General features: G+C 32.6%; 1 protein-coding gene across 4 annotated transcripts in view; it reads left to right on the top strand.

Annotated features, from left to right (window-relative positions):
- Window positions 1-15,890, top strand: part of Pbp95 (proximal sequence element A Pbp95) — a 225,918-nt gene that overhangs the window by 137,188 nt on the left and 72,840 nt on the right. For all 4 annotated transcript variants that reach the window (XR_015042526.1, XM_085821708.1, XM_085821707.1 and 1 more), the window contains exons 17-19: window positions 886-1,255; window positions 1,375-1,430; window positions 11,353-11,715. Coding sequence is in view for 3 of the 4 variants with exons in the window: in XM_085821708.1 (XP_085677834.1) it covers window positions 886-1,255; window positions 1,375-1,430; window positions 11,353-11,715 (789 nt within the window). In the remaining variant the exon portion in view is untranslated. The remainder of the gene's footprint in view (window positions 1-885; window positions 1,256-1,374; window positions 1,431-11,352; window positions 11,716-15,890) is intronic.

Raw genomic sequence — 15,890 nt, 5'->3', positions numbered from 1 at the left:
AAATCTCTTCACCTAAGTTTCATAATTTCACTAAAGTTTAAAATTCTTTGGATTATAAGCTATATGTTTAAAAGTAAAAGTTCGATTTATATTTTTCACTGAAGTATTTTAACTTTTCACTTTTGGTTTCAATTCTTTAAGTAATACAGAATTCTCTTTATTTAAGGTGCAAGATTCTAATTAGGATTTACTTTTATTTTTCCTTGCTCTGGAGAAGGGCTAGAACTTTTTAGGTGAATTATTATAATTAAAATACATTGAAATGGTTCATCGGCTAATTCTAGATACAGAAAAGCAGGGATTTTTGTAGATGACAGATTTCAATTGATTTCAGTATTCCTCCCCCCTGACGAAGTGACATTAAAATTGATTGGATTCCTCTTCTGTTATGTGCTCTTTTCATTAAATTTCATTAATTTTTTGAATTGGGGTATTGCTTGTTTAAAAGTTTTGGTTTTAACATTTTTAAAATTCTTTGCAACATTTATAGGATTATTTGAAATTTATTATTTATGAATTTCAATTTTTGGTCTTTGGGAAAAATTAGTTCTAAATTTCTTACTTTGTCTTTACTGATAATTTTTCAGCAGCTTAATATGTGAAAATACTTGGCATGTTTATATTTTGTTCAAAAAATTTTTTTTCAGAATTATATGTATATAATTTCTGTTATTCTTTTTAATTTCATACATTCGTTTTTCTGAAAAACATAGTGCTTGAATTTTCAAAATGAAAAAAGAAATCTTTTTATTTTTTTAATTTTTAAGATGATTTTCGTAAACATTTTTAAAATCTGTTGAATTGCGTAAAGTGTTTATATTTTTGCCTTGTCATTATTTTCAGAATTTGAAAAAAAATTTATTTTTCACATATTGTATTTTTCAGGAGAAATTTGATTTTCCATCTTTAAGCCTATATTTGCTCCGTGGAATTTACAAAGAATTATTTTCTAATGGACACAAAAAAGAAAATATATGTTGGGAGTCGGAGACGCAGCGCCGCCGCCGAAAAGTTAAGAAAGAATGTCCAGAAAGTGATGATGAGGTTTCCAAGAGCAGGTTTAAGAATCCTGAAGACAATGGAGAACAGGGGTCAGATAGTGAGGAAATAGATAATTTAATAAAACAATGTCAAAAAGAAGAAGAAGAAAGCAAACTTGATCCTGCAAAGCATAGATGGTTACGGAAGCTTTTAGAGCAGAAATTTCGTGAAGCTGCCTCTGTATCGCTCAGCTTTACGAGGAAAAAAAATCTAGGTAGACTTTTATTATAGTGGAATTTACTTATAATCACCATTGTTTGTTTTGTTGATTTGCTTTGATAAATTTTATGTTAGTGTTTTATTAACTTGTATTATTTATTTTTAAACATGTAGCAATGAATGGACGAGAAACAGCTGAATGCTCATTATACAGATCTTTTTTATACAAGGTACTTTCTTTATATTTTAAGTACATTTATAGAAAATGATGTATGTGATTGATATGATATTTAGCATTTACTGAATTCTTTACTTACTTTTGTATTACTTAAGTTTATGTGTGCTGCATGATATTGGGAAAGGGGTTCTGATTTTGCAGTAGCTGAGCTAATCTCCTCCTAATCTTTCAAAATGTCGTTAGAAATAACAAATGGTAGCAGATTTCAACAACCAAAATTTATGGATATCTTGCCATTATTTGCTAAATTCTGATAGTTTTCTGTAGCAAATTTAATGTTCTTTGTAAAAAAAAAAAAAAAAAAAAAAAAAAAAAAACCTATTTTACAGTTTTAAATAATACAAGATACATAGTAATTATATTTAATACAAATAAATATTTGTATAAATTTACAAACGTATTTAATGAAAGCGAGCATGTTTAGAAGCTTCATAACATTGTAACATATTTCGCTTCATTGTAATATATTTGATTCCAATTAATTGGGATATTTTATGATTTATGAAACTGCACTCCTTATCCAAAAGTACTTATGTTAAAGTCTTACAAGACATAATTATGTGTAGTTACAAAGTGAGTGTTCAAATGAATTACTCAATAAAAAGCAAAACGTATGTAAAATGTTAAAAAAAAATTCATATTGAAATCTTACCTCTTATTTTATTCTAAAAGAACATATGGGATGTCCTCTTTGAAATATATTTTTTCCCCTTAATGTCTATAATCTCATTCTTGACCATCCTTGACAGTCTGATAGAGAGGCTGATTTTGACATTGTTGTGCTTGGGTTCAAAATCCTTCTTCAAGTATGATGTATTTGAGTTCAAGTCTTGCCTGAGACTGTAGTGTTTATGAAGAGTGGTGAATACATTTCCTGACATTTTTTAAAAGTCATTAATTTAAATTCAGATATGTCAGTCACTTTATCATATATTACCTTATACAGTCAAAAGTCTTTAATCCGGATGTCCATAATCCGGAACGATCTATAATCCGGACCTCAAAGCTACAAACTTTCTGCGCATGCGTCAACGCATGCATGTAATACCTTTACGCAAGCGCATATGCGTCTACGCATGCGCATAACATGTTTACGCATGCGCATTTAATGTATAACGGACGGTATAAGCTAAGCTAAAATTATCTAACTATCTATTTCAGTTAATGTTGCAGATTGCGTTGTTCCTTAATCTTCGAATTGGATCCGGCTTATTATTTTTTGCAGACTGTTAGAGCAATTTTATAAAAGTAAGCTTGAACTTTCGATTATGGCAAAAAGAATTTCCGATTCTAGAGCTGCCAAAGGATCTACAAAGCGAAAGCATGTTTCAATGTACATCAAACAAAAAGGGGAATTGCTGCAAAAAATGGATTAAGGCATATCCTTTGTTTCTCTAACCATTCCAAAAAATATTTATTAATTTCACGCTGCGCTGCGGGGAGGGGGGGGGTCATCACGGTGCGCAATGAACTGGAAGTTGATCTTACAGCACTATCCTTATCTTCAGGGCAGATGTTTTTATTTTATTTGGCTTATAATTCCTTACTAAATGTAGTATTTCATCTCAATGTACCCCATCTTTGATTTAAATCAAATTCCTTGTCATTATAAATATCACGAATACACATCAAATAGTTTTCTGGTTGCAATTTTCTAATTTCGACTATGCGTAATGTATGCTTTACGCATGCGCGTGTTGAAAGAAATGTTTAATAAAGTAAACAAATAAGTATTAAGCTTTTTTTTTTTTTTGTAAATTTTGATACCCTTTAGATCATAATTGCTCTTTATTTCATAAATTACGGTTTCATATTTTTAATTTTATAATTTCTGCATGCTATCTTACCAGATTTAAACTGATGATCTATAACCTTTAAAAAACGATAATCCGGAATCACTGAAGTCCCAACGAGTCCGGATTAAAGACTTTTGATTGTGTTTGATATAAAATGCAATGAGTTACGACAGATAATGGCACTGGTTCCAAAATAAAACTAACTAAGTTAGGTCACACAAATATTTAATTATTTACATAGTGTACAAGGTTACAAGTTAGGTGCTCCATTAGCGCAGACAAAGTGGAACAAACGAATGCACCATAGGTCCGCTTCGTACCTTCTTCAACAACCAACTCAACTAAATTTGGCTTCTCTCACAAGAGGGCGCTGATCCTAGAGGGCGCTATATTAAACCGAACATTCCGCCCTCATTGAAACAAGTTTCAATAATGCCATAAAAGTTTTACAATCAAATTCAAATTTAGACATACATATGAAATACACAATGAAATGCAATTTAACACAAATTATTTCAATTACAATTAACTTCAATATCATATAATATAAAAAAATAAAGATATTATACTTGCAATACAAATACATACAAATTATACACATACAAATATTAAACTTGCACTAAATGAATAATGTAATAATGTCCATTCATAATATAAAAAATTTATATTTGATAGTTGTCTGGTATGGGCAAAATACTTAATTTTGCGACAGGCCTTTTAAAGAAACCCTTTGCCGTGCGTACACTAACTACTCTAACTCCTTTATCCAATGCGGGTATAATTTCTTCAACTCAGCCTAAAACCCAGTGACAAAGAGACAAATTGTCTTCCTTCACGAGCACCATACTTCCTGATTTAATGTTATCTTTTTTTAAACTGCCATTTCGTTCTCTCACGAAGTTCCGATAAATAATCCCGTTGCCACCTTTTCAAAATATTTTGAGTCATTTTGGTGACTCTTTCCCATCTAGACAATATGTTGTCAGACTTATTTATAATTTCTGGTTCTTCAGGGGCTGTTATAGAATGGCCAATTAAAAAGTGTTCAGACGTTAACGCATTAAAATCCCTTGCATCTGAAGAGAGAGGAGAAATTGGTCTGAAGTTTAATATTCCCTCTATTTGTGTTACTAAAGTTAAAAATTCTTCCATAGTTAATTTTGAATTCCCAACCATTTTTTTAAAATGTGTCCACCAAAGCCCACCAAAATGCGGTGCTCTAGGAGGTATAAATTTCTACTCAATCTCCTCTGACAACAAATAGTTGGATAATCCTTGTTCTGGTACTTTGGCTAATTTAAACAGCTTGCTTAATTCATTTCGAGTTCCATGAAAGTTTGTAGCGTTATCACTAAATATGGTTGAGCTTTTCCCTATTCTAGCAAAAAATCTCTTTAGGGTAGCAATTAATGCTTCTGAAGATAAGTCTGAGACAATTTCTAAGTGAATTGCTTTTGTAGCAAAGCACACAAATACTGCAACATACATTTTTTGAAAAACTCCTTTTCTTTGATTTTTTGCCTTTATAAGAAACGGACCGCAAAAATCGATTCCACATTTGTTAAAGGTTGATTCAACTGACACTCGTTCAGCAGGCAGATCACCCATTATCTGATTCACTGGTACAGGTCTGTGTTTGAAACACTGTACACATTCATTTACTATTTTCTAGCAAGATTCCTGCCGCTGATGGGCCAAAACTTTTGTCTAACAGTACTCAATAGAGCTTCTGGTCCAAGATGCAAATATTTCAGATGATAATAGTACATGATCAAATAAGTCAACCTATGTCTAGCTTGCAAAATGATTGGATATTTACAATCATAACTTACCTGAGATTGTGCAAGTCTGCTACCGACGTGTAAGATTCCATCATTATCGATGAATGGATTTAACGACTTAAGCTTGCTCCTACGAGGTACTTGGCTATCCCTCTTAAATGACTCAATATCAGAATAAAACTCACCTTTCTGCACTTCCCGAATCAATGTTAGCTCGGCTCCTTTCCGTTCCTCTAAGGATATAGGCCCTGAAACCCTTTCCTTATTCTTAATGATTCTGAAGAACCTAAAAATAAAATTACAAATTTTGATTAATTTTATCTAATTATTTGTTCGATTTAAGAGAGAGGTTAAACTAGAATTATTTTCTAATATTGCAAAATTAGAGTCTGATAAATATTTCAGTTCCTTGACATAGTCATTATCAATGGTAGGCTCAATAGGTTGTTCTGGATAATGCATGTCCTCACAGAGAAGGTCTGGTCCATTCCACCAGATATCACACGTAAGAATGTCATTGGCATCCAGTCCACGCGATATGACATCAGCTGGGTTACATTCAGATGGCACATATTTCCATTGGTATGACCCTGTAAGCTCTTGTATTAAAGTAACTCTGTTGCTCACGAAAGTTTTTAGTAAGTGTGGTGATTTTCTAATCCAAGCAAGAGAAATCGTAGAATCAGACCATAGAATTACTTTTTCTACTTTAACATTCAATGAAGATATCACTTTATCCATCAATCTGGATAATAGAAGGCAACCTGACAGTTTCAATCTAGGAATTGATAAGGTTTTTATCTCGTGACTTGCTACACAAAATTCAAATGGTTGGCAATCCTGAAATTGGCAAAGCTTGAACATAGATTGCAGCTCCTCCGTATGCCGAAGATGACACATCTGCAAATCCATGGAGCACTATGTGATTTTCCTGGAATACAAATCTAGGAATCTTAAGATTACTTAGTTCAGAGAGCGTGGATATGAAATTAATCCACTCCTTGGTCATAGAATCTGACAATGTGTCATTCCAATCGAGTTTAGCAAGCCAGAGCCTTTGCATGAATATTTTGGCCTTTGTAACCACTGGCCCAATTAAATTATTAATTAAGTGGATCGGAAATTTTCGAAATTAGTGACAGAACATCTCGTTTACTATAACTGTTAGAGTGAGGAATGGTCTTTGCAAACAAAAAACAGTCAGTCTGAAGATTCCATAGGACACCAAGAGTTTTTACGGATGAAGATTCTTGTCGTTCTTCAAAAGTGCATTCTGAATGAGCGGTAACTTTATTTTCAGACAGAAGCAGATCTGGATGATTTGCACGCCATTTATGCAATTCCATTTTACCTAATTTCAACAAATCTGTTAATTGGGGTTGTAGAATTCTAGCCTTTTCGAGTGATGATTCTCCGGAAAGTATGTCGTCGACATAAAAGTCAGTAAGAGCGATGGACGATGCTAGAGGTAAGTTTTGGCTTTCATCTATAGCTAACTGTTTAAGAGCTCGAGTTGCTAGATAGTAGGGAGCGTTTGACGTCCCATACGTTACTGTGTTGAGCTTATAAGTTTGCACTGGTGCATCAACACTGTCTTTCCATAGAATTCTGAGCAAGTCTCTTTGTGGAGGATGTACTAGAATCTGTCGATACATTTTTTGTACATCTGCTGTGAAGGCATAGTGATGTTTTCTAAATCTAACAATTATAGAAAATAATTCCTGCTGTTTAATTCTTCCCTTCAACAAAATATCATTTAATAACAATCCTGATGTCATGGCAGTTGAAGCGTTAAAAACCACTCTTAAATGTGTACTACTTTTGTCTGATCTGTAAACCCCATGGTGAGGCAGGTAGTACGAATCAGTTATGGATTCAGATCCCTCAGATAGTTCCATATGCTTTAAATCTTTGTATTCTTGCATAAATTCAGAATACAATCGTTGTAAATTCGAGTCCCGACCCAATCGTTCCCAAACCTGCTAAATTTCTAGACTCTCCCAACAATTCAAAGTCCATCATGGACATGCATACGACGTACTGACCTTCCGAGGTTCGATAATGAATTTCATTAAAATGTTTTTCGCAATATTTCTCTTCAGGACTAAGTGCTGAATCCGGAAAATTAATATTTTCTACCTCCCAAAATTTTTGCAATGTTTCTTCAATTTTTTCATTTTACGTAAGTAGACCACAGTATTGTGATTCAACTGGTGAATTATGCACAATACCACTAACTATGAACCCAAAAACCATTTCCTGGAGCAATAAGACTTTTGTCTCGCTGCGAACTTTACCTGATTTTAATAAATCAAAGAAACATTCTGCACCCAATAATAAATCAATTTTCTCAGGTAATCTGTAATCTAAGGAATATCCCTGGGGATGTCAATATTTTCAATAGGTATGGGGGTAAGGGGAGTCATATCTGTAATTTTGGGAACAATAAAAAGATCAAGTTCTCTAGAGAATGTTTTTTCCCTTTTGGCAATTAAAGTCCTCAATTTATAATTTAAAGTAATATCAGTTCCATTTAATCCTGAAATCGGAACGAAAACCTCCCTAATTGTTTCGCAAAATGATCAGACACGCAGTTAATCTGTGAGCAGCTGTCAAGAAGAGCCTTTCCTTTGATAAATGTCCCTTTTAAAGATTTCATCATAACAATCGCAGATGGCAAGATAATGCTTTTATTCGTAGCTAATAAACAATTTGAAAGACTCGTCGCCTTCCCATTAGGCGCCGGAGAAATATCCTTCCCGCCAGCTGTCTTCTGCTCTATTGTCTGCGGATGTTTATTTGAAACAGAATCCGAATTCGATGACTCATCCTTATGAAGCAATGCATGATGTTTTGAATGGCAAATATTGCAAAAGTTATTCGTTCGACATTGCAAAGCAAAGTGCTTTTTTCCCAAACAGTTCATAAACATTTTTCCCAAACAGTCCCAAACATACATAAGTTATTTCGTTTTACTAGCGTAAATCTTTCACCAAAATTCATATCAAGGAATTTACTACATTTAAAAAGGGAATGTGGCGAATTACATATAACGCAGTTTCTTTCTGAATTATTTGAATGAACAAGAAGGTTCTTTTGGTTTTATTTCATTTGTTTGTTTTGATTTTATTGTGTTTTTTTGGATATTTTCCAAAGTTTGACTTCTTTTTTCTAAGAATGTCATCGAGTTATCGAAATTAGGAACATCTGAAGCGTTTACCGATAATTCGAATAGTTTTCGAATTTCCTTGTCTATTTTGTCTAAAATTACAGTAGTAATTAAAAAATATCAGAGAATTTGCTTCATTCGAAACCCAAATTATTTAAAGCTCTAATGTTTTTATTCACAGCATCTACTAGACGCCTTAATTCTTTCGATGATTCATGAATAATTTTTTTCAAATTCTAAAATAGCTTTAATGTGAATATTAACAAGAATTCTCTTGTTTTCGAAGTGATTTTCTAAAGCCCTAAATAATGATTCAAAAGTATCTTCCTGAGTTTGCAACAATTTTGCTTCTCCCTTAAGAGCGGCATGCAGATAATGCAGCTTTTGTGCATCTGTAAATTGAGTATTCGAGGTAACAATATAATCAAATTCAATTTTAAACATGCTCCATTCTTCATACTTTCCGCTAAATTGTGGAAGTGGAATTTCAGGTAACTTTATTTTACAACTACTCTTTGCAATATCAACCTTATTAATATTAGCAACATTATCAATTAACATTTGATTGAAACTTACCTCTAGATCGTCGATTCTTGCTTCTAGATCTAATAATTCCTCTTCTAATTCAGAAGTATCATCCTTTTCAGGCACAGCAATATAATATTCCAATCGAAGTGTGTCCAATGCAACAGACATCTTTTCCAAGGCCTTGAGCTTGGCATCTAGTTTGATTTTTGTCCATGCACTGGTACTATCCGCTATGACAGTCTCTATTCTAGTTAGCTGGGCTTTCAGTGAGCCCTTCTTTCGATTTAAAGCAAGTATAGTAGCCCTTATATGAACTTAGTTAACAAAAACAAAACAACTCCGGCTCGACGGACCATAAATTATGTTTGATATAAAATGCGATGAGTTACGGGAGATAATGGCGCTGGTTCCAAAATAAAACTAACTAAGTTAGGCCACACAAATATTTAATTATTTACATAATGTACAAAGTTACAAGTTAGGTGCTCCATTAGCACAGACAAAGTCGAACAAACGAACGCACCATAGGTCCGCTTCGTACCTTCTTCAACAACCAACTCAACTAAATTTGGCTCTTCTCACAAGAGGGCGCTGATCCTAGAGGGTGCTATATTAAACCGAACAGACTATATTGATATTTTGATAAAAGACTTAAATGATTTTATCATTATAGCTTTCATTTTCTTCCTGACATTTGATATTTTTACTGTATCAGTATGGTTGATTTTCTCTGTCTTGCATGGTGCATCTATTTATTTAAATATATTTATCTTAGAAGTAATATCATGTAGTTTTGGGAAAGTGATATATTTGGACATATTTATTGAAGATATTACTAACAGGTGCATTGTCACATGGGTGCTAAAATCCATTAACTTACTTGTACATTCATCCATTATTCATGCTTCATCTGGAGCTTGTCATGAAATAAATGGGAAGAAAAGATAATTGCCGATTTCATCTGATACAATTTACTGATTGATACATAAATACTTATTACTGATAATTACTGATTGCTGCTCAGAAATGTCGGATACAGAAAAAGCTAGGATTTGCTGCTTTCCGTTCTCTGGTTCTACATATTCATGTGAACAATCTTTTTCAAGTATTAACCTTATCAAAACGGAATTGAAAAATAATCGTATTAATGAGGTATTAGAATCCTCCTTGAGATTAAAAGCAATAGCGTATAAACTTATCTGAACTTCCCAAAGAAATGCAAGGTCATTGTTCCCATTAATTGTCTTTTTTTTAGTTTAATGTAAAAATATTTTTTTTCCAATAAATAAGATTATTCTGATGTCTTATTTTAGTTAATGGTAATAGCTAGTTTAAACCAGCTCCTAAAACCATTTATGCATATCAAAGACACTTTATGCATATCAAATGCAAATGTAAGAACTCCGGTATTATAAGGATGATTCTAAATTGTTTTTACAAATTAAGAGGCGTGATAGTACTCATCCAGATGAGCAATAATTACCATAGAACATGAGGTTGCATTTCACTCAGAGAGGCAGAAAAGAGGCATATTAGAGTTCCATCCTGAACTTAAACAGTGTTGGTAGATCGAATGAATGAGACCAGAAGTTGCACAATCAGTTGAGTGAAAAACTTACCGAGAGTGCACAAAACGGATAAAATAGAAAACTTGGCATTTCAGTGTTAATTCGAGCTCTGACTTTGATGGCAAACACTCAACAACCTCGCAAACGATTGTGACAAGTTAATTATCTAATGAAGGGCTGAATACTATCAACTAACTTCAACTTCCGCAGTATGCCGAGATAGCACGAAAAGTTCATGCTGTGTTCCAGCTGTTAGAACTTCATGTCCCATAGAAGGGCACTTCAAATAGAATGAGTGCAGCACAGTAAGTCCAGAGGACAGGATAGAATATAGCAAAAAGGAAAAAAAAAAAAAAAAAAAAAAACTGCTACCTTGATATGAAGTATCAAGGTAGCAGTTTTTACCCCTAATAGATAATTTCCCCCTAATAATTTAGATAATTAATTTGTTGCAATCGTTTGGGAGGTTGAGACCTTGCCAACCAAAGACGTGCATCTGAGTGTTTGTCATCAAAGACTGAACTCAAATTAACACTTGAAAGCCAAGTTTTCGGTTTTATCCATTTTATGCTCTCTTTGTGAGTTATTCACTAAACTGATTGTGCAACTTTCGTTTTCGTTCATTCGCTCTCCCAACACTGTTAAAGTTCAGGTTGAAATTCCAATATTCCTCTATTCTCTCAGAGTAGAATTTGACCCTATGTTCTATAGTAATTATTGCTCATCTGGATGAGTACTATCACCTTTCTTAATTTGTAAAAACAATTTGGAATCACCCTGTATATTAGAAGGAGTTTTTTGTTTGAGAAATTTCAGTAATTAAAAAAATTAATGTTATCAAAGTTAATCCTGAATTTTTTATGCCACAACTTTATATGAAATGGTTATACTATGTAAAATTTACATGAAATTTTTGTACCATGCAAATTTTATAATAATACACTTAAGATCTATCTGTTTATGTAGTTTTCAAGGATTCTGTTTTAATCAAATCTCAATGTGGCATTCATTTTTATTTCTTGTTAAATTTATGTTGTGATTGGAAATTGATGTACTTTTGAATTTGTTGCAGAATTATCGTTGTTTACGACCTTCTAAGTCTGATTTAGATATAGAAAATGTTACATTTAATGGCATTGACTACAGTGTTACGTTAGCTGATGTGGTATATCATTTCGTACAATCACCTATATCAGAAATTGAGACAATGATTCTTTCTCCAAATGTTATGACATTAAATGCAATGGAGGTTCTGGAAGCCACTAAACCTCGAATGGAAAATATGTCCAAATTTGTTGATCACAGTTTGCCATACATCCAGTATGTTACTGGGGATGATGATAATTGTTCTAAGTGCCTTTTTTGTCACAGTATAGAAAAGAAAGAATCACAAGAACTACAACAGGAGAGGTTTAAAGCAGTTTTAAAAAGCATGGTAAGCATAACATTTTATTCATTATTTTATGCTGTTGCCATTATTACCTTTCTTTTAAGTTTGTAAATAAAATTTACCTTACTTAGAAATTGCGTTGTAGAAACAGCAAATTGATAATAATTAAAATTGTCATTCAATTATTTTAATGTTCTTCAAATTTTAATCACAATGAAACTTTTATAAACATTGAAATAACATATACTGAGTAAAACAATATATACTCAAAGAAGTAAAAAAATTAGAAGTATGTCATATTCAATAAGGAATAAATTTGTATTCTTACAAAGCATTTTTCTTTCAATTGAGAGTTAAGAATTAGGGAATTTTTGAAATTTAATGAGTAGTATATTATATTTATTTGAAAGTAGTACCCCCTTTTTTTTGCTCTTTGTTTTAAAATTGGATAGGATCTTATAAATGGATATTTTGATTAATGAAATTGCAGAATGAGAGAAAAGATGTTTAATTAGTATAATATATAGAATAATTACACCGTTTGAATATTAAATAAACCACATAGATAATTACTAAATTACTGTATAAATACACTAATTACCATGTCTCTCTGAGGAATTTCAGTTTGAGCCTGCATCCACTATTCCGATTTCTGATAAGACTGAAAACAAATAAGTGGTACTGTATCATAATTTTTCCTGATTTTTCTTTCATGTGGTCTTCAAACTCTATTCTACGGAACCCCAGGGTTCCACAAATCAAACCCTGGGGCTCAGTGAGTCAAAATAAAAATTCAAAAAGAAAATTATGCACTCACATTATAAAGTGCTAGCTAACTAGTGTTTATTAACTAAAAAATATAAAGATGCATTTAGTTACAGATAAGTTTTAAAGCCCAAACATGGAGTCATCACATGTCAAAAAGAATGATGTGCAATGTTTTGCAAAACTAAACAGTTATGTTTATGTCAATATGAATTGAATTTAGATGATAGTGCTAAAAATTATACTACAATGGAGCAACTTTTGCATTTAAAGGAAACTATAAGAGAAAATTTCCCTGAAGAAAAACTAAGTTTGACTGCATAAAAAATCCATTCGAGTACCAGGATAAATTAGAAAGCTTGCCAGTGAAAGAAAGGGGATGACAAATTTGGCATTAAAATCTAAATTTTTAAGAAAGAGCTACTGCTAAAGTTTTGTGATGGCTTCCTGCAGGATACCTAGAAATTTCTCAAGCATTTTTAATGCCATTCGGAGCAAAATATTTTATTAAAAAATCTTTGTCAACATTATTGAAAAAAAATATAGAAACAAATTTAATGCAGAATGTGAAATATGATGCAGATAACATAGTAGAGCTGGACTTCAACAGTTTGTGTAAAAAAGTTCAAGCACACCACTGTTACTAAATATAATGCTAGGGTAGATGACACCTGGAGTCTCAGTTAATGCTATTAATGAAAAAATTACATTAATTTTACATTCAAATTTTTTAATAAAAATTACATTATTTTTCTTTCATTGTCTTTATGTTAAATACCTATAACATATTGATCTACTTTAAATATTATTATTTTTCTGAGGTTCCCCACAAAATCCCTTTTACTTCTTAGCGCCCTTGAGTTAACAGAGTTTGAAGACTACTATTCTATACCATAATAAAATAATTTATGTGCCTTTCATTTCAATCAGAAACAAATTAATTCTAATCAGAATCATGCTGTTGTCAAGTATTCACCATGTTTTATTTCTTAAACACTTGCGCTACAACTAAACTTCATGGTTGTGGTGCCCTGCGCTACAATATAACAAGTGGTAAAGTGTCTCATTTATGCCGCTCCGCATCTTTGAGTGCAATCCAGAGCTGTAACTCGAGAAATAGACAATCTCGTTGTTAGGGGACATGTGCACCACGTTATTTTCATTTTTGCGATTAATGCCTGCCGACGTGGTGTTCACATCACTCGCTGTTTGAGACAAAAGCATCTCGACGTGCGTGGCACGTCTTTTTAGCACAATTGGTTAAAATTTATCCTAAAATATAAGAGGAATCTTATATTTGAAGAGTTTTTATTTTCAACTACGTACAGTTAATTATAATTTTGGAAAAATGTAAATATGTAGTCGTGAAATTTAAAACATTTTAATATTCTCAGAATTTTAGTTAAAATACCATGACTGAAACCAGGTAGTGTGCTGCATTTTTTATTTAAAAAGTCTTATTAAGTGTAAGAAGTTTCATTCGATAGTTTTAGTGAAATGTTTAAGGTTTCATTCAGATGTGTACAGCATCAATATCTCTGGCCTTATATTTTGCTTTTTCTTAAGGTATGCCTACAAATAAAATGTTAATTATTATAATATATTTGAGTCAGTGCATTTATTTATAATAGAGTGTCCAATGAAGATTACATAAATTCTGCAGAGCAAGATTCCTTAGACAATGATGTTAATAGATTAATGAGTTAATAGATTATATAAAAAATTACTCAAGCAACATAACATATCTTTATAGCCCAACATCTTTCAGTGAAATGCAAAAGAAAAAGTATGATGCCACATCCCTTATTTGATAATGGTTGACTGAACACGATTGAGCAGTGTTGTGTCCACAAACGTGAATGCAGCATTAAGATTAGCAGTTAAATCTCTTTCTATAATTAAAGAAATTCTATGAACTAATTCCTTCATATAGTCTCATATAAAGAAATTCAAAGGTGTAATATCTGGTGACTATGGTAGCTAATTGGACTCCATGCTCAATCGAGTGACCTGGATATTCTTCATCCAACCATTCATCTACAGAAGAATTAAATGTGGCAGTGCACCATGGTTAATAAGAGTGTCATCAGGAAATGAGTTAATAGATTATATAAAAATTTTAAGTCTGAATATTGAGTCATTCAGGCAGCAGATAGGACCCAATAATGCAGGATTATCCAATGTGCCATCCTGTGCATTTACAAACCATTTGGCCTTTGCATGTGGATAACAAGAGGACTGGATTGCAACCGCACATGGTTATCATGACTAAAATATTCCTTCATGTCTGAAACTCATTTCATATGCCTGTTAAGTACATGCATTGAGAACTTCATGTTGCATTAGCTATACATAGAAGTCAGTGCATCGTTAAAAGTAGCCTGGGTGCAGAATGTGATTGGTCTTATAGTGAAATAATTACTGCCTTTGTGCTCATAGTGTCTTGACACAGTACTTCTACTGGCACTAAGCTGCATATCTAGTGTATATTCAGATTATCATGCCACCAGTGGCAGAGACTACTGATTGTAGCCTTTGAGGAAATTTTCTCCCAATGAATCTTCTCCCCAGCATGGGAAAGATTCTGATAAAAATTATCTGTGCTAGACTTATGCCTTATCTTGATGATATACATGGCTGGTAATTTGTCCTGGATTAGAACCTGGGTGTTGATGCATTTTTTTTTAGGTCTGACTGCATGGTTGGTTTTCATAGGCATCCCTCCTCTCAGGCAGATAACCCTCCGGTGTTTTGCCATGTTTTGATAACCTAACAATTTTTCATAGTATCACAATTCCCTGAGATAGAATAAGATATTTATGGATTCTACCATCAGTGTTGTAGAGACTTTTGTCAGGAGAATGCTTCCAGCATTTCTGTTAATTAAAATAAAAAATCCAGCCTAAGGAGGCCTCTGGAGGCATTGGGATAATGGCCTAATGAATAACAAGATATCCATCTTGCACTTCATAAAGCATTACCATCAGGGCAATTTTCTGTGTAGCCATTAGGCCATCAATTTTTGGAAGCTGTCATCAGTGCTGTTTTCACAAATGACGAATAATAAAGGTGTGTTTTGTTTTTAATTATTTTTATGTTTAATTTACGCAGAAGACCGATTGTATTGGTTATCTAGGGCATCAAAAATGCTAGAGGTGGCCCTGATTACTATTACATTAGTCAGAGATAAACTATAAATTACAATATTTAGAAAAGGAATTGCTATATAAAACTTTGCTGTCAAGCAAAGCCTTACAAACATTTTATGTGTGAGCCAAACAATGATTGTTAATTTGCATAACAGCTATACATCTGTTATTCATCTTTTAATATGTAAATATTCCCTTTTTGCAAAGCTCATATTTAACACATCAAATGTGATATATTGTAATGCATTTTCTACAGCAATTTTCTTACAGACTATGGGTTAAAACTAGAGGTATGACTCTTAAATA

The sequence above is a fragment of the Stegodyphus dumicola genome, chromosome 8 (assembly GCF_044657685.1).
Source record: "Stegodyphus dumicola isolate Sdum_Otavi_A_Nest chromosome 8, ASM4465768v1".
Classification (NCBI taxonomy): domain Eukaryota; kingdom Metazoa; phylum Arthropoda; class Arachnida; order Araneae; family Eresidae; genus Stegodyphus; species Stegodyphus dumicola.
Note: the sequence above shows the minus strand (reverse complement) of the source record. Positions and strands in the feature narration are given on the sequence as shown.